This window comes from Myxocyprinus asiaticus, chromosome 8 (genome assembly GCF_019703515.2).
Source record: "Myxocyprinus asiaticus isolate MX2 ecotype Aquarium Trade chromosome 8, UBuf_Myxa_2, whole genome shotgun sequence".
In the NCBI taxonomy this organism is placed as follows: domain Eukaryota; kingdom Metazoa; phylum Chordata; class Actinopteri; order Cypriniformes; family Catostomidae; genus Myxocyprinus; species Myxocyprinus asiaticus.
In genome coordinates, this window is record NC_059351.1 from 50,270,018 (window position 1) to 50,289,863 (window position 19,846).

At 40.8% G+C, this 19,846-nt stretch overlaps 1 protein-coding gene across 2 annotated transcripts in view; it reads right to left on the minus strand.

Annotated features, from left to right (window-relative positions):
• Positions 1–19,846, minus strand: part of LOC127444554 (ubiquitin carboxyl-terminal hydrolase 34-like) — a 75,212-nt gene that overhangs the window by 38,538 nt on the left and 16,828 nt on the right. The window contains exons 5-29 of one of the 2 annotated variants that reach the window (XM_051703975.1): positions 18,875–19,024; positions 18,632–18,699; positions 15,112–15,304; positions 14,945–15,006; positions 14,760–14,841; positions 11,458–11,550; positions 11,242–11,367; positions 10,899–11,028; positions 7,446–7,576; positions 6,559–7,352; positions 5,173–5,387; positions 4,745–4,860; positions 4,514–4,641; positions 4,313–4,402; positions 3,939–4,034; positions 3,768–3,850; positions 3,525–3,679; positions 3,312–3,425; positions 1,717–1,816; positions 1,452–1,611; positions 1,208–1,334; positions 853–1,000; positions 648–748; positions 316–525; positions 90–215 (exon numbers count right to left, since the gene is read on the minus strand). In XM_051703975.1, the coding sequence (XP_051559935.1) occupies positions 90–215; positions 316–525; positions 648–748; positions 853–1,000; positions 1,208–1,334; positions 1,452–1,611; positions 1,717–1,816; positions 3,312–3,425; positions 3,525–3,679; positions 3,768–3,850; positions 3,939–4,034; positions 4,313–4,402; positions 4,514–4,641; positions 4,745–4,860; positions 5,173–5,387; positions 6,559–7,352; positions 7,446–7,576; positions 10,899–11,028; positions 11,242–11,367; positions 11,458–11,550; positions 14,760–14,841; positions 14,945–15,006; positions 15,112–15,304; positions 18,632–18,699; positions 18,875–19,024 (3,798 nt within the window). Of the gene's footprint in view, positions 1–89; positions 216–315; positions 526–647; positions 749–852; positions 1,001–1,207; positions 1,335–1,451; positions 1,612–1,716; positions 1,817–3,311; positions 3,426–3,524; positions 3,680–3,767; positions 3,851–3,938; positions 4,035–4,312; positions 4,403–4,513; positions 4,642–4,744; positions 4,900–5,172; positions 5,388–6,558; positions 7,353–7,445; positions 7,577–10,898; positions 11,029–11,241; positions 11,368–11,457; positions 11,551–14,759; positions 14,842–14,944; positions 15,007–15,111; positions 15,305–18,631; positions 18,700–18,874; positions 19,025–19,846 lie in introns of both variants that reach the window. The other variant, XM_051703974.1, reaches the window with a different exon arrangement.

Genomic DNA, 19,846 nt, shown 5'->3' on the forward strand with positions numbered 1-19,846 from the left:
TAAAAAACATACAACACATGTATGTCATGTAGAAAATACAAAGGCTTTAGGTCAGTGAAGACCATGCTGGCGAGGGTCATGTGACTGACCGTGTCATCAGAGATGTTCTGGAAGGCCTGAAGCATGCTGGGACATGTCGGTAGCAGCATGAGCAGCTCCCAAACACGGCGAGACAGATTTTCTGCATGGAGGTGCAACTCCTCACAACGAACACTCTGCCGAAGAGTAAACACACACAAACACTGATTAGAAAAGACCTCTGGATACTATTTCGCTTTATCTGAGCTCAAAGGTGTGGAGCCAGATGTTTGTTACCTCAGTGCTGTGCTGGGGTCTGTCGGGGCCGGGTGGTTTGAAGCAGGCCAGCATTTCCAGCAGGTCAAAGAGTGTGGTGAGGTGTGGCTCCTGCAGAAGGAGCAGCATGGGGATGTGTTCCTTCTGAGGTGGAGGTAAACACGATGCCGGTAGCTGAACTCCCTCGCCCTTCCTCTCCCTCCGCGGAGCCCCCAGAGACACAAACACCATCTGACGGGACATGAAAGATATGGAAATCTGAAAAAGTGTGTATGTGAGAAAAACTAGGAGTGTTCTAATTGCTATCTTTGTTAATCAGGTTAAGTGTATGTATGTTGATTTGTTCATGTTACCTGCATGTCTTTGAAGCCGAGCTCATGAAGAGTTTTCTCATCGTAGTCAGTGGTCAACTCGTGTCCTGATGAGATCATACGCACTGGACCCATCAGACCACCTGTACAATGGCAATGAAACAGAGTCACAATGATCCAATACTGGTATTTTTAATAACATCTGGAGAGTGTGAAACTAGCCGGATCTCTGTGTTTGTGTGGGTACCTGGGAAGTCCTGCTGGCGGCTGGTTTGGCCAAACTCCTGCAGCTGAGCCTGCTGACTGAACTGATCCTTCTGAAGATTTTCATACCAGTGAGTGACCTCTGCCCTCAGATCAGCCACCTGATCACTAGGGTACATCTCGATGGTCATCTACACACACAGCATGACAATAAGGCTTGTTTACAAAAGTCAAAAGGACAAGACAAAGTTTTACACAGTTGGTCAAACTGTCAGTATAAACCAGTCGTTGATATTACTGAAAGTGCATGTGTTAGCATGTGCTTACTGCTTTTTGAAGCCCAGCCTGAAATCAGAGCTGATATTTTTAATGATGATGAGGAAGGTATTTAGTCTGACCTTGTCTGGCAGTCCAGCAGGCTGGCACACAATTCTGAGAGGGAGTGATTGTTTATCACTGAGTGCTTTCAGATGACTGCTGATGCCTGTTCCCTCAATCTGCCACTGGCGGAGGTGATATGCAAACCTGAACAGACACATCAGATCCAAGCAGCCTGACTATAACACACTCAATAACTGCCAGTAATTGTGTGTATCTGTGCGTTTAGTGTATGGTTGTGTGTTTGTGTAGTAGTGTGTATACCTGCGTCTGAAGGCCTCCAGGTGTGTTTTGAGCAGCAGTAGACCTCTCTCTATGATGGTGAGGCTGGAGTGAGCGTCTTTCTCCAGGTTAGAGGAAGCCATCATCAAACTCTCCATACACTTACTGATAAACTCCTGCTCTTTCTCTAGACCTGTCTTACCTGCAGCCAAATTCACCCATAAATAAATAAATAACACAATGTCCTTTTTGTTATGTGTTCAATGAATTATACAAATGTATGGGAGGGAGTTTAAAGTTTACAGACCGCTGATGTAATATGAGTTGATATACTGGATTGCAGCTCGGCTAATGTCTGCAGACTGAGCCCTCAATGCGATTCCCCACAGCTGATCCATACCACACAACTACAGACAGCGAGAGAGAACAATCAGAGAGAACAGTCAGAGAAAACAATTAGAGAGAGATAACAGAGAGAGAATTCAGGGAGGGAACAGAGAATGAGAAAAATCAGAACATTTACAGAGAGAACAGAGTAATACTCAGAACAGAGAGAACAGTCAAATAACAAAGGGAATAGCCAGGGATTAAGCAGGGAAACAATCAAGAGAGAGAATAGAGAGTGAGAAAAGAGAGCAAATTTAGAGAACAAATTTTAAGTATAGCCAGAGAAGAGAGAGAACAGCCAGAGAACAGAGAAAGCCCAAAAGAACAGTCAAAGAGAGAACAGAGAGAACAGCCAGAGATAGGAGAGAAAACAGTAAAAGAGAGAACAGAGTATGATAACAGTCAGAGAGAACAGAGAGTGAGAACAGTTAAATAAAAAGAACAGAGTGAGAACAGTCAGATAGAAAAAACAGAGTGAAATAGTGAGAAAACAGAGTGAGTGCAGTTAAGGAACAGAGAGTGTGAACAGAAGAACAACCAGAGAACAAAGAGAAGAGTCAGAGTACAGAAAGAATAGTCAGAGAACAGAGAGAGAACACTCAAAAAGAACAGAAAGTGAGAACAGCCGGAGAAAACACCCATACAACAGAGAGTGAAAACAACCAGAGAACAACGATTAAGAACAGTTTGAAAGAACAGCGAGTGAAAACAGTCAGAGAGAACAAAGAGTGAGAACAATTAATTAGAAAGAACAGAGTGAGAACAGTCAGATAGAAAAAACAGAGAGTGAGACACTGAGAAAACAGAGTGAGTGCAATTAGGGAACAGAGAGTGAGAACAGAAGAACACCCAGAGAACAAAGAGTGAGAAGAGTCAGACAGAGAAAAGCCAGAGAACAAAGAGTTAGAAGACTCAGAGAAGAGTCAGAGAGCACAGAAAGAATAGTCAGAGAGAACAGCCAGAGAACAGAGAGTGAGCAAGAACAGTCCGAAAACAGTCAGAGAGAACAGCCAGAGGAAGAACAGACAGAGAGAACACCCAGAGAACAGAGTGAAAACAGTCAGAGAGAACAGCCAGAGAATAGAGTAAGAACAGTTGGAGAGAACAGCCAGAGAATAGAGTAAGAACAGTCAAAGAGAACAGCCAGAGAATAGAGTAAGAACAGTTGGAGAGAACAGCCAGAGAACAGAGAGTAAGAACAGTCAGAGAGAACAGCCAGAGAACAGATAGTAAGAACAGTCAGAGAGAACAGCCAGAGAACAGAGAGTAAGAACAGTCAGAGAGAACGGACAGTGAAAACAGTCAGAGAGAACAGCCAGAGAATAGACTAAGAACAGCTGAAGAGAACAATAAAGAACAGAGAGTAAGAACAGTCAAAGAGAACAGCCACAGAATAGAAAGTAAGAACAGTCAGAGACAACAGCAACAGAAAAGAGTGTGTGAGAACAGTCAAAGAGAAAACAGACAGAGAACAGAAAGAGATAACACAGATTGGTAGTGGTTCTAATGTCTCACCTCGCAGTTGGAGTTGCTGTCGTAAGCACTGGTGGCCAAACGAGCCAGATTACACAGATGCTGAAACAAATTGAGTCCCGTCATGCTGATTGTCTCCGGCTTGAGCTGAGGCATCTGAGAGAGAGAGAGAAGAGAGAAAACCAGGTGATGACAGACTCATTCTCACACCACATTCTGTTTAAGGCTTAGTGTTCAACTCTGCATTCACCAGACCTTCTCCAGGAAGAGATGTTTATACGTCTCCATGCCCATCGCATGCTGGTCTTTACTACGGACCTGGTTTAAGAACCAATGCAGCGCATCATCGTAACACTCGGAGTCCTCTACCAAACAGTGCCACAGGATGTCCACCTGCTCCAGACTCAACCCTGACAAAAACACATTCAAGAAATCCATCCAGTTAGAGTGAGTCTCAGATGCACAACCTGTAGTTATATGAGAGAGAGAGACACTCACTGAAGTGGTCAGGTGATCCGAGTGTTGAGAACACACAGGTGAGAAACTGGAGACGCACCTGCACCTCTGCACTGTGACTGTATCTGGGATACACAGGACCGATTTTAACACACACAATCCGGACATTAAACACACATACTTATAGGCAAAAACACACACAGAGAGACTTACAGAGCAAATTTGTGGCACTGTTCTCTCACTTCCTGGATATAATGTAACAGATCTTCAAAGAAGAGCTTCATCATGTGCAATTCCTTCTCAGCCCACCTGCAGCACAGACAGGACACCATCCTCATCATCTTTATCACAATTCAGTTCTGACACATGGAGTAAGATTCTTATAGCTATACTATAACTATTTTACTTCCATAGTCATTATATTATTTTACTACAGTTTTTTCCCCAACGTTTTCTGAGATATTTAATTTTAACCCCATTTTAGAAATAACTTAATTATTTTCAAAACTTTTGCCATCCTCAGAATTAACAGGAAAATAAGATCCAAAACAAGTTGGGCAAAGCAGTGGTGGGCAGAGCTTTCTTACATGGTTATCCAATGAGTGTCATAACTGGAGCCAAACTGCTGAAAGGTTCCAAAGAGCTTTGGCAGCAAACGCAAAGACACCACCACCGACCTGACATCAGAAACAAACACTTGAACATCTGCTGGATCTCAGAGAGACTCAAACCTCCCAGTGCAAACCGCAAACTGAAATCAGTAGCAAGTGTATGTCTGATGGACTCACCGGTGGTCAGAGAGGTTCTCCAGACAGCCCTCGATGAAACGCATGCGGATCTGACGATCGGTGAACCAGCACACCAGAGAACACAACAACTTCTCTGCTTCATTAATGAGGCCTTCTGACAGGTGTATCTAATCACCATAGCAACAAAAGAGAAACACATTTACCAAACATAATTAAAACTATACATGCAAAGTTTCAAAATAGTCTCAGTCTGTTGTAAGGGGAATGTACCGCGTTGTCATCCTGGACCAGGTCCCACAGAAGAGTGTTTCCATTCTTGCACACGTTGTCCAGGTTGATGTCAGTCACGCCGTGGGCAGAGTACTGATGCTTGTGCACCGCTGGGCCTGGACGTTTAGACATACATCTGACTGAAACTCCCAAGACTTTTATTTGAAAAAGGGGCAAAATGAACCTGCTGTACAATTGTTGGCAGAATTACTGAAATAATGTCCGTTTTACCCATGTAATAAGTGACTGCTAATGCAAGCATAACCATTACTAATGCTTACAGGGATTTGACCAAACCCCTTACCTTAAGTACTTTACTTCGGCATGTAACTTGTCCTGCGCATTTGTGCTTCGGGCATGAATGATCCCTCAAATCATGTAGCTTGTTTAGGAGAGGTGAGTAGGTGTCAGTGCAAGTGTGTATGTACCTTGTGCCAGGTGTTCATGGTATATGGAGGCCAAGTTGGGCAGATGTTGCTGCAGGTGTGAGCTAAGTTCAGCGTGAGAGTTGATCTGGACCAGCTCTTCCTCGCATCCGGATTCCTCTCCGTCAAAATCCGCCATGTTTTTCTCGGACTTCGCACTGACCTGGGAACTGCTGCAACTGACATCATCAGCACTCAGCATGTCCTCTACCATATGACTACGAACAGAGAGAGAGAGATTGAGTTTGAGAGAGGGACAAAGGTGGTCTTGAGAGCACATTTCTCAATGAAGTTGGAAAACCTAGTGAAGCTGCCTACCTAGACAGCATTTTTATGTATCACAGGTGCATTCCCAATGCGAAGGCTGTTCCAAGAAGTAGGCAGCAACATTATGCTGCCTTCTATGATTTCCTTCTTATGCCCAAATTCTAAGGCAGCAAAGTCTACGTATATCCTTCGTGGAGAAGGTAATCACAGAAAGCAATGCGATGAGTGGAATAATTCTTCAAAGATGGCAAAAAATGAAGTGTTGATTATAAATGTAATTATTACCAAAAATATTCATACCAAAAACACTGTTGAAACTAGTTCCAAATGGTAAAAAATGTCCGCCTGCGCTATTTTTTATGTAAACGTGCTAGACGAAAGTCTTTGACATATGTCCCACATCTCACTGTTTTTTACAGTGTCATGTTTTTAAATGCACTGCAACAAGCTCAGTGAAAAATAATCCAGGATGGCAGACGAGTTGAGACAAAATGTTGATTATAAATATAATTCATTCACTACCAAAAAATACTGATAAACTTGTTGAATCTAATTAAAAATCGTTCTTCTGAACTAATTTTTCTATCTAAATGTGCTATATGAAGTTTTAGACAGTCGTATCGCATCTCGCTGTTTTTTATCATCTCACGCTATGAGTGCCACATTTTTAAATGCATTGCAACAAGCTCATAATCTAAGATGGTGGACGTGTCTAGATGAAATGCTGATTATAAACATAATTAATCACCAAAAAGTATTGAAACCAAAAACACTAGTTGAAACTAGTTAAAGATAGCAAAAAACTTTCATCTGTGCTATTTATAATATGTAAACATGCTCTATTTGGATGTCTTTGAGAGCTGTAACATGTCTCACTTTTTTTGTAGCATCTTGCGCTGTGAGCACTGCATTTTTTTCGATGGCATGTCTAGCTGAAAACTTTTCAAAATGTGTCTCGAGATTTTTCCGTTCTGTTCCTTACCTTTGCACTGCATCTACCTGTTTTTGAACACAAGTCCTGTGTGAACAGCCCCTTAGATGGTAGCTACCTATGTAGGCAGTAGACAACAAGGCAGCTCACTAGATTTTAATGTATATATCACTTTAGAAAGGTAACCTCACCCATCATGATGATGATGGTGATGGTGGTGGTGGTGATGATGTGGGCTAATAAGACGTCTGCAGTTGAAGAGCTCATTGCCCATGGCCTCAGTCAAGAAGTCTGTTGGCCGTGGCAGACAGGGTGGCTCCTGGGAAACGGATGGCCCGTGTGAGGGGCCCATCTCTGGCCCGCTCTGCTGTGGCTGCTGAGGATTCTGGGAATGGGAATGTGAGGAGGGATCCGCCTGCTCTCCGGATGTTCCCTCCAGGCACATGGACGAAGAGGAGCAGGGTTCGAGGATTCGAAGAGATGAAGAGGCGACCACAGCAGCAGCTGCCTCAGGGGAGAAGGGGAGGGACTTGTGTTTGGAAAGTCCAGAACCGGAGGCGATGGATCCAGGAAATCCCGGCGGAATCCTGGGTCGCTCCGGAGGACCCTGGACTTCTCCGAGAGCTTCACCGGCTTTCCGTTTGCGCAGTTCTGATGTAGGAGCGTCTCTGGAATCTCGAGATTCTTTCTGCGGGCTTCCCTCGGCTGTGACGGCAGGCAGGTCATCATCGTCGTCTTCATCATCATCTTCATCATCCTCATCATCATCTTCCTCTTCTTCTTCATCCTCCTCCTCCTCCTCCTCTTCTTCTTTCAGAGCCTCGCTGTCGGCCATGTCGTCGGAGTGCAGCTCACTGCCGGGACTGCCTGCTGATTGGCTGGCTCTGCTGGATCCAGCCTCATTACTGGATGCTTCGCTGCGGCCGCTGCTGCTGCCCTCTTCCCCGCTGTTGGCTGTCTCGTCTGAGCTGCCCTGCAGAGACTCCTGTGATAAAACCCACCAAAATCAATAATAAACATGTATGACACACTCATTTTTTCAATACTTATTGGAGTCTTTGTGTGTGCTCAGTATTACCTCTGTGTCCGACAGCCTTTGCTGCCCCCGTTTTCCGCTGCTCATGATTGGGTCGTCCATCTCCATGTCACTTCCTCCACTGTGATGAGTGTCACTGTTGTCACTGCTCTCTGGGCTTCCTGCAGGAGAGCCTGTGGGGACAAATATCATACAATGACATTTAAATCCTTTACCAGAGCTATTGTGGAATAAATCATTCATACATTCCGATTCATTAAGTGACCTTTTCCAATTTCTGGTTGCACATCTAAACACAATGAATTAACTAGTGTCTGATTCAGCATAATATCAATCAAATGTGTTGTTGGAGTAGGCTGGTTCACTCAGTGGCCATCATGGTGATGAACTTGAATGGGAAAAAAAATGAAATCTCCAAAACTATTTGTCAAGATTGTTCAAACCAGTAGGGTGATCCTCACAAAACAGTTCAAGAAAATGTCCTACATTTAACCCCAAATCAGTTTTATTGAATTTGATTCAGCATAAAGAAAATGAAGTCTACATTTAGGACCATATAAAGTTTTTTTACTTGCATTGTGACATTATTTTTTTAAGGATACTTTAAGCACTTTTTGCCCCACGATACTCATTTCCATAAGGGACATTTTACTTTTTACAATTCCCATTGTTTTCAATGATGATTCTCAATACCATAACATAGTCATTTGTTTACTGTATTACTGTAAAAACGATAGTGTTGTACACCAATTTTTTAAATTAAAATGAGCAAAAGGTAGTACCAATATAGTACTACTATGATGTTCAAATAATTTACAATTTTAATAATATATAATTTTTTCATGTTGCAGTAATGAGAATATCATATTAATCGTCTTTTATCGTGTCATTATTGTCAGGACACTTGAGCACGTTACCCCCAATTCTCATTACCAGGACATTTTATTTTAACTATTCCTATTTTTTCAATGATGATTCTCATTACCACAATCGTTATTTACTGTAATACAGTAAAAACGCTGCTGTTATACTGTCTTTTTTTAATTAAATCATTAAAAATGGGAGTCACGTGATGCTATGCGAGAGGATATGGAAAATCGGAGCAGATGTAATAATGTGCGTTTCGTTGGAATCCCTGAGTGAAAGGAAGGTCAAGAAATGGTGAGGGTTTTGGAGGCTTATTCCAAAATGTATCGACATAGCAGGCTGCCGGCTCGAGAGCACGCACCAGAGCTCTCGGTCAGCTTCCCGGGGCAGGTGACAGACCCCGATCTATCCAGGCAAAATTCTTGCAGTCGGCTGACAGAGCCTTTGTTCTACGAGCAGCGAGGATTAAAGGCAAGCTGTGCTGGGAGGACCACAACATCATGGTTTTTCCAGACTTTGCTAGAGCGACCCAAGCGAAGTGGGACGGTTTCAAAGAGTGTAAAAAATTACTGCACCAACAGAAGGTAAGCTTCACCATTTTCCTGCAAAGCTGTAAACTGATGCCAGGGACATGTGTAATTTTGCCTGCACTCGATCAACAATACAGACTACACCTCGTGCATTTTACTGATGCAGCCTGAGAGGGTTTGTTGTTTGCCCACTGGCTCCTAACTGACAACTTGGCCTTGTGCTTGGGGTCATTGTTGTGCTGGAAAGTCCAAGAGCGTCCCATGCGCAGCTTTCGTGCAGAAGAATGCAAACTGTCTGCCAGTATTTTCTGATAACATGCTACATTCATCTTGCCATCAATTTTCACAAGATTCCCCATGCCTTTAGAGCTCACACCCCCCCAAAACATCAGTGAGCCACCACCATGCTTCACAGTGGGGATGGTATTCTTTTCACTATAGGCCTTGTTGACACCTCTCCAAACATAGCACTTATGATTGTGACCATAAAGCTCTATTTTGGTCTCGTCACTCCAAATTACAGTGTGCCAGAAGCTGTGAGGCGTGTCAAGGTGTTGTTGGGCATATTGTAACCGGGCTTTTTTGTGGCATTGGCGCAGTAAAGGCTTCTTTCTGGCAACTCGACCAAACAGCCCATCTTTGTTCAAGTATTGTCGTATTGTGCTCCTTGAAACAACCACACCATCTTTTTCCAGAGCAGCCTGTATTTCTCCTGAGGTTACCTGTGGGTTTTTCTTTGTATCCTGAACAATTCTTCTGGCAGTTGTGGCTGAAATCTTTCTTGGTCTACCTGACCTTGGCTTGGTATCAAGAGATCCCCGAATTTTCCACTTCTTAATAAGTGATTGAACAGTACTGACTGGCATTTTCAAGGCTTTGGATATCTTTTTATATCCTTTTCCATCTTTATAAAGTTTCATTACCTTGTTACGCAGGTCTTTTGACAGTTCTTTTCTGCTCCCCATGGCTCAGTATCTAGCCTGCTCAGTGCATCCACATGAGAGCTAACAAACTCATTGACTATTTATACACAGACACTAATTGCAATTTAAAAAGCCACAGGTGTGGGAAATTAACCTTTAATTGCCATTTAAACCTGTGTGTGTCACCTTGTGTGTCTGTAACAAGGCCAAACATTCAAGGGTATGTAAACTTTTGATCAGGGCCATCTGGGTGATTTCTGTTATCATTATGATTTAAAAAGGAGCCAAACAACTATGTGATAATAAATGGCTTCATATGATCACTATCATTAAATAAAATACAGTTTTTTTTTGCATGATCAGTCATGTTTTCAAAATCAGTGCCAAAATTTCACAATTTCTGCCAGGGTATGCAAAATTTTGAGCACAAGTGTGTGTGTATGTATAGTATATATATATATATATATATATATATATATATATATATATATATATATATATATATATATATATATATATATATATATATATATATATATATTATTGTTTATTATTTTTTACACAAGAATCAATAAAAACTGTTAATAGCAAATCATTAAAAATGAAAGGCACTACCAAGGGAGTAGCACAGTGATGAATAAATACTTTACAATTTAAATATATAAATATTTTTATTTTATTTTTTCCACATTGCTATAACAAGAATACCACCATTACCATCTTTGTCTCATAGCGGTCATGAGAATTAGGGCGTTAGAAATTGTGCAACTGTCATGAAAATAATGTCACAATGTAAAACATCTTAATGGCCCTAAAAGTAGGCTTTATTTTCAATATGCAAACAGTAACTTATTATTTGTTTCTTTTGATTTTGGAGAACAATACATTTTCTTGACAGGTTTTGTGAGAATCACCCAAAATTGGTATTGACAAATGGTATCTGTGATTTCACTTAAGCTAAAAATTGTATGTTAGACCAAGTTATTTTAGGCTGATAGCTACTAGGCTAATTTAGCTAGTGTATATTTAAGTTAATTAAACCAGGTAATTCTTCTATTAATAAGGCGATTGGCTCTTTTATCTGAAAGACAGGACTTTCTTTCTTATAGCTGGCATGTTAAACATTGTAATTTTTCCCTCTTCTCCTGTGCGTTAAATGCAGATCTCTTACACACCTTTCTTGTTACCCATGGGAATGTTGGTGTTGAGCAGCGAGGCAAAGGAGCTCTGCTTGGACAGCTGAGTTTTGGCTGCCAGGGCATTATTCCACAAGGCCTTGATCAACATGGATGCCAAATACAGCGTCTACACACAAGGAAACACAACTTAATCACATAAAGGCATAGTCAGGTGAAAACACACAATTTAATTTCAATCTGTCCAGAGAAGGCTGTGACATTCTAGGGACTTACTATGCATTTTAGTGCTCAAATGAGAATTCATCTTAAATATATAACACTGTCATGCAGTCATCAGGTCATATAATTGCTAGATATGCACATATAGAGTGTGGCATACCTGTTCGGTGTGTGCGCTGGGGTGTAACCCAGACACCAGGCTGAGCACGTGTCGCAGGGGCAGAGGGTCCAGGTTCTTTATGAGCGAGGGGAACAGGTCGTGGATGTAGCGACTGCAGTGTTTCAGCTAAACACAGAGACAGCAGTTTAACACTACAACATTTAAACCATCACAACTGTATGAAATACAAAGAACATCAGAACAGCGTGTGTGTACCTGAGCAGCAACCCATATACAGTCCACATGCTGAGTGCTCAGTCGGCCCTCGGCAGCCAGAAAGTTCAGGATGACTTGGCACTGTTTAATGATCTACAGTAGAAACAACACAATAATAAATCTCTAGTCAGTGATCAGGGAGAAATAAATGTTCAACTAGATTAAATGTCACAAAACATGCTCAGAGCAAAAGCCCACTGACAACAAGGACAACAAGACTAACATTTTCAGAAGAATATCTGAGTGGTGCTTGACAGTGTAAGGCCACATTCTCAACATTTTGGCCTTTGTCCAGTGAAAACGGAGCTTTTCGAAAATGCTCTCCCAAGTGGATAAATTTGAAAATGCCGTCTTTGTCTACTAGTGTGAACAGGAAAAACGGAGATGTTCGATAAAGACTGTGTTGTCATGTGACGCAGTCATGGGATCCATTCAACCCAAAACAATCAAGATGGCGCCCATGGAGCCTGGGTAGCTCAGCGAGTATTGACGCTGACTACCATCCCTGGAGTTGCGTGTTCGAATCCAGGGTGTGCTGAGTAACTCCAGCCAGGTCTCCTAAGCAAACAAATTGGCCCGGTTGCTAGGGAGCGTAGAGTCACATGGGGTAACCTCCTCGTGGTCGCGATTAGTGGTTCTCGCTCTCAATGGGGCACGTGGTGAGTTGTGCGTGGATCGCGGAGAATAGCGTGAAGCCTCCACATGCTGCGAGTCTCCGCGGTGTCATATACAACGAGCCATGTGATAAGATGCGTGGATTGACGATCTCAGAAGCGGAGGCAACTGAGACTTGCCCTCTGCCACCCGGATTGAGGTGAGTAACCGCGCCACCATCAGGACCTACTAAACAGTATGAATTGGGCATTCCAAATTGGGAGAAAAGGGGATAAAAAATAATAATAAATAAATACAAAAAAGATGGCGGCCCATGTGTATCGCGTTTCAATAGCGTTTCAGACCGTACATGGAAATTAAATTTTTTTCACAAGTGCAGTAAGGGGATTTAAATGTTTTCTGACGGTTTAGAAGCTGAAAGAAATAACAAGATGTGAATAAAATCTCCAAAATGCGCATTAAAACTTATAAGCTCACTTGAGGTGGACACATTTTTTATTCGATAAGAAGAAATACCCATAAACTATGATGGAAACACATTTACAGAATGAACTATTGAATTTATCAGGAATACAAGATGCGCATCAAAACTGTCATGTGACTGAATAACTCGTTCATAACTGGACTAACCAGCGGACCTGAAATGTCGCTCTAGTCATCCTGAAATAATGTGTCCTGAAAATCCAAAGCCTGCAGAGAGTTTGTAGAGAAAATAAGTGGAATATAAACTTGAACTGTGCCGAAGAGCAGGTTTATTGACACTTTTGAAAATTATCTTCTAGATCCGCACGGTAAAGTCATAAAGATGGAGGAATGCACACACATAGCGCTGCCAGAACTGTGTGATGTGCTGTCGCTCCCAGACATGTGACAAAGTTCTTTACAGTGTTTTGTCTGCGTGATCGAAATCGCAAGTATTTTAATTAATAAAAGAGTGGCAGTGGCAACAATTACTCTGGAAGTGACGATTTTCTTCTTCTGAACACATGGTATGGAAACATGGCTTTATTCGCACATTGTTTTTGCGTTATTATGGTTTTTCGCATAAAGGAGCACTCAGTCATTTTTTGAAGTATGTCGAAGTACGACTTACACTGACACCTAGTGGCATGGATGCTGCATCATTCAAACACAGTAGGTAGAATGATGTAGTTCAGTTACTGATGCCATTGTAGAAATTTACTATGCACTAGGAATGTCAATTTTCAGACATTTTCATAATCGATCGTCGAGGAAATGAACAATCAATTACTCGTTAATGTTAATATCATGCAAAATGCCTGTGGAGGACTCCAAATAATATGTGCATGTAGCCTACTGTTTAAATATAATTTTAAGAAATGCAAGCATTGGTGTTTTCCTCTTAAAATATTCTTAGTTCAGTGTATTTTTTATTATAAATGAAGTCCCATTATAACACGCTGCATAAACAGTACATAACACGCTACCACTTCTCTGGTGATGGTGAGACGTTAGCTGAATGTGCCTTAGTGCTTTCCCGGTGATCGCTGACGCAATTGTACATTGGGATGAAGCAAGGAGATCAACAGTGCTTGTTGTCAAGTTGTACTTTAACACTATCATGGTGTGTGCAGAAAACATTAATGTTCATTTATAAAGAAATGCTCCAACATTGTTTACATTGAGCCCGCTTCATCTCTGATCTGTGTGTAAGTGTGGCTCTTCTAATGCGAAATGGATAAAACATGACATGCAGGATGCAAGCGCCCTCGAGCGGCGGGTGACTGTATAGACAGCCTAATCACCGTCTGCAGGAATGATTACTGAACAAAATGAATTAATTGATAAGCTTAATTGATCAAATTATTATCAACAATTAATCATTAACATCCTTACTATGCACAGTTAATCATGATTAATTTAATCCATGAATGAAAGTGTCCAACAAAAGGGCAGTTACTGAGATTAAGCGAGTAGTATTCAGCTGGTCATGTGATGCTAACATGGCCGCCCCCATGAGGGGACCCTGTTTCATGTAGAATAAAACTGCTTTTATAAGGTTACTGATATGACTGAACTCTTCATCTCACATGAGTGGTCTCGATTTTATACATACATTTCAAAATTACTATTCATTTCTTTAGATGTAAAACTTTTTAAATGACGAAAAAATAAAAATTCGCCTTAAATTCACCTTTAAATTCGCAACTTGGATGGAAACATAGCTTGTGTTTATGACCAACTTTTGGAAAACGTATAAAAAACAGCAGCATGGTGTCTCGAAAACTATTTTGTTAACAGGACTAATAATAAAAACTAACATGGTTACAAAATACTGAAACTAAAACACTCCAATAGTTCATTACTCCAAAACCAACTAAAATAAACTACAAATGACCAAAATAATGAGTTTTAGTTTTTGTTACTCTGTATATTATACAATTTGAAACATTTAACAATATAACACAATAGATAGCAGCAAAGCTAAACGTCCCTGCGAAATGTAATGCAGCTTAACATATTTAAATAACACCAGTTAACGCATTAGCTTTGGAAACCATAAAATACTACAATAAAATCAGAATTGAAACTAGAAATCACTGAAAAAACTAAAACAACTAAAATAACAAAGATAATTCAAAAATTCAACTGAAATCAAAACTAAATTTGTCTAGCCAAGGCTGTTGTAAATATATGAAGCATAATAAATTAATACATAAACTCACCTCAATGTGCAAATTTGGTCCAAATATGTGCTCTACAACATTGTTGTTGATGAGCCAGTCAGCGAGTTCCTTTGCAATTGACCTGAGAGAAGAAATGTAAATCATGTTGATACACGTTCAGGCTCTATTAATAGCATTGGACTATTTAAAAAAAAGTCCAAGAGCTAAAAAACACACAGACTCACGTCTCAGTGTCAGACACCAGCGATTCATTATTACAGACATCATTGAAGGTGTGCAGCTGATTCTGTGAAAAAAAACACAAAAGACACAACATTTAAAACACGAAGCACACTGGGGAGAGAGAGAGAGAGAGAGAGTGTGTGTGTGTGTGTGTGTCTCTCTCTCGTACTGTGATCTGACTGAGTCCAGCCAGTCTCATGGTGAGTGTCGGACTCATAAAGTATTTGAAGGCCAGGTCCAGACTCTCTCTGTCGAAACACAGCGCACTGTCCAATGGCTCTTTCACCGTACTCCACATCAGATCGGCCATGTTACGCGCCGCGCTCTGACGCAATTCCTGATCCGACAACTTACACAGATACCTACAGAGAGAGAGAGAGCAAGATAGTTTCAGACAAGACTCTCCAGCTGTGATTTTTCATGAGGCAGATCAAACAGGCTGTCATCAGGTGCATATAGATCTCTGTTGGCAAATATTCAGTACAATTTAAAGGAATAGTTCACCCAAAAATGAAAATTCTCTCATCATTTACTCACCCTCATGCCATCCCAAATGTGTATGACTTTCTTCTGCAGAACACAAATGAAGAATTTTAGAAGAATATCTCAGCTCTGTAGGTCCATTCAATGTAAGTGAATAGTGACCAGAAATTTGAAGCTCCAAAATGCACATACAATTAGCATAAAAGTACATTTATCGATCCAATCGATTTTGGGTGAGAACAGACCATAAATATAACTCATTTTACACTATAAATCTTGACATCAGCAGTCTCCTTGGCAATCATGATTTCAAGCTCGATTACTCTTCCTAGCACCATCTAGCGCTCCGAGCATGTGTCAAGCACTAGGAAGTGTAATCGAGCTTGAAATCATGATTGCCAAGGAGACTGCAATAGCAAGATGTACAGTGAAAAAGGAACATTTTGGTCTGTTCTCACCCAAATCCATGGATTGGATTGCTTCAGAAGTCTTATGGATTACTTTTATGCTGCCTTTATGTGATGTTTGAAGCTTCAAAGTTCTGGTCACCATTCGCTTGCAATGTGAGGACCTATAAAGCTGAAATATATTTCTAAAAATATCCATTTGTGTTCTGCAGAAGAAAGAAAGTCAGACACATCTGGGATGGCATGAGTACCGTATTTTCCGGAAATAAAGTTGCACCTGACCATTAAGTCGCACCGAGTCAAAATCGCATTGTTGAGAGAAAAAAAACACACATAAGTCGCACCTCTGTATAAGTCGCACTGACAGAGGTTGCATGCAGAAGGCACTAGGACCCAGGAGCAGCCGCCAGACTTATACAGTATTAAGACAATGCCAGACAATATTAAGTCCTGCAGTCCTTGCAACTAAAAGGGATAGTTTAAACAAAAAGCAGAGGTGAACAATGTTTCTGGAAGTACACTAAACATACAGTATATATTTAAATTTACAGTGGATATAAGATATTTTTCACCATCTAAGTATAGTTATATGGAAACTTTTGAATTCCACAAATTTGTTTTAACTGTAATGTGCTATATAAAATCAAACTAAACTTAATTTAACACGTTAAAAATCATTTGTTTCCTAATCCATAACAGGCATCGTTTTCCTTTCATCAGGCTCTTTAATGATATAAGGAATCTTTATGAATATCTGAAGCAAACAAGGCCAGTTTATTTCCTAATATCTAACACCATTCTCACAGAACATACAGTATATGACACATTAGTTTGGCACATGAAGCAGAGCGGTTCCCTCGCGCTAGCAGTTCTGTGATGGCTCACGCCGCATATTTAGTGCAAGATGAATATAATGATTTTTTTAATGAAGGAAAAACCTCGGACAAGCCAAAATGCAGCCAAACTGTGGATTTGGCAAAAAAACAACAAAAAAAGCAACAAAAAAAAAAGAGGGGAAAAAAGGATAGAGGCAGGCAGATTTTGAATAGTCTCCGATGCATCCATGCTGTCAAAAACTTTTCCATGTTGTGGGTGATGTCTGAAGAGTTCTGTTGTAGTGTAGCTGTTGTTTAAGTACTAGATCGATTTGGTTAAGAGAACGTTTTTTCCCATGACCATAAAATTAATGTGGAAAAATGTAAATAACAATATTGATATTTGGTGGGGGCCTGGGTAGCTCAGTGAGTAAAGACGCTGACTAACACCCCTGGAGTCGTGAGTTTGAATCCAGGGCATGTCGAGTGACTTCAGCCAGGTCTCCTAAGCAACCATATTGGCCCGGTTGCTAGGGAGGGTAGAGTCACATAGGGTAACCTCCTCGTGGTTGCTAGAATGTGGTTTTCGCTCTCGGTGGGGCGCGTGGTGAGTTGTGCGTGGATGCCGCAGAGAATAGCGTGAAGCCTCCACACGCGCTACATCTCCGTGGTAACGCGTTCAACAAGCCACGTGACAAGATGCGCGGATTTACGGTCTCAGACGCAGAGGCAACTGAGATTTGTCCTCCGCCATCCGGATTGAGGCAAGTCACTACGCCACCACGAGGACTTAGAGCGCATTGGGAATTGGGCATTCCAAATTGGGGAGAAAATTTGTTTTTTAAATTAAATAAAAATAACAATATAGATTTTTGGCACGTGAACAACAATACAATATCGTAAGGAAAAATATTGCAATACTTTAACATAGATTTTTCTCCCCCACCTCTAGTTGTCATGACAACAAAGTAATATTGGATGTAACTTTGCACAGATAAGATTAGTACGCAATTTCATGTTTCATGACACTAAAATCATGTTTTGTGGCTATACTTCTGGAACAGTGTGTATTTGAATGTTTATGGACAGGCCCCATTCACTTCCATTGTAAGTGCCTTACTGTAACCACAACTGTTGCTCCTTTATTTTGTTGGAATAAATGAGGGAGGAGTCAAAATAATTTTTTTGTGGGAATAAACATCGCCACAAATGCTGTCGATTGAGCATAATTTATTTTAAACCCGGAACATTCTTTTAACACGTATGCTTTCAAAACTTTAAAATATTAACATTTATACCACTGCAATGCGCTGCCCCACAGAGTTTCGATATAAATGCATTACTGTAAATGAGATTTTAGCTAGTTTCTACAAACAGAGGGATGAGTCGAAATTATTGTCAGAAGCAATACACAGCCATAAACCCAGAGTTTACCTTTAAGGGGAAGCTGTATCTGTATCAAAAGTGCGTAACCACTGGTGAATGTGATAGCTTGTTGTATCAAAACCCAGAAAAACAGTTGACCGTTGAAAGCTTTAGTTGGAAATTAAAGCTAGTAAATGTAAGAGTCAGTATGATAAAGTCAGGATAGAGCACTTCCACGACACCATCAAAACCAATGATCAGAAAACCAAAGAAAAAGATAGAAACAGTTCTTCAGGATTCTGCCTGTATACACAAATGCTCTTTCTCACTGTGTCTCTATTTTGCTGCTCTAATCCTGTCTGGCTTGAGTCACATGACCTGCATTCTCTCAGCTCCCCCGCCAGCCGTCTGGCTCCCCCAAAGGTGATGTGAGGAGAGCTGTGGCGACTGTTGCTATGGTGAGGGATGCTCTTCCTAGCAACATTCTTGGCGGTAGTGCTCTTTATGAGAGCAAGCTCTGCCTGCCTCCCGTTTATTTTTTCTCTGTGGGTCACTCTTATAACCAATTAGATTAAACTAACACATTTTAGGAGAATGAGATCTAGTTGAATGTTCTTACCTGATAACATAAGTGCGAAAAGGGATGATGTGCTGCATCACAGCGGGAATGTGCAACCATATTCTGATCTGTAAGAAACACAAATTATGCTTTTAAAATAACTATTTTCATTTCAAGATTACTTTCAATGAGCATGAGATCGAAGGTTAACGTATGTGTAACACTACATGTCTGATTGGCTAAAACTCTGACATGCTGATCTCTGATTGGCTGAGACGTTTATTTCGATTAGGATAGACTCACGTTAGAGACAATGTTGATGAAGGCATGGGCGATGGGGAAGGGCAGTGTGTCAGGAGTGCCGAACTCAAAACAATCCTTCATCAGAGAAAGGCCGTGCTTCCCACAGAACATACACACATAGCGCAGCAGGTGTAGCGGGACCTCCACATCCTGTAACACACACACGTTAACACATTAGCATGCTACGTAATCCTTATTAAAAACAAATCACAAGTTATTTCTATCACAAATGACACCAAAAGAACAACTGTCTTCATTTCTAAAGCATGAACATGTGGCAAAATAATACCAGTTGGATGGAACAACAGGACAGAAACTGATTTTAAAACACATTCTTTAGAAGAGCTCTGTGATCACCAATCGTGAACAAGATTCCAACGAGATTCCACTTTGTTTTTTCGAGTTCTATCTGTTATATAACTGCTACTTGTTACTTTCGCATTGTCAAAAAAAATACAAATTTTCATTTCTTTGTTTTCTGTACATTCTAAGACAGCCAAACCATTATCAGTCTTCACTTTTAAAGGGATAGTTCACCCAAAAATGAAAATTCTCTCATCATTTACTCACCTCATGATTTTAAGAATATCTCAGCTCTGTTGATCTTCACAATGCAAGTGAATGGTGGCCAGAACTTTGAAGCTCCAAAAAGGTCATAAAAGCAGCATAAAACTAATCCATAAGACTACAGTGGTTTAATTAATATCTTCGGAAGCGATATAATAGGTGTGGGTGAGAAACAGATCAATATTTAAGTCCTTTTCTTACTATAAATTCTCCTCCCTGCCCAGAAGAGGGCAATATGCACAAAGAATGCGAATTGCCAAAAACAAAAGAAGAAAGTGAAAGTGGAGATTTAAAGAAAAAAAAAGGACTTAAATATTGATGTTTCTCACCCACACCTATCATATCACTTCTGAAGACATGGATTTAGCCACTGGAGTCTTACGGATTAGTTTTATGCTGCTTTTA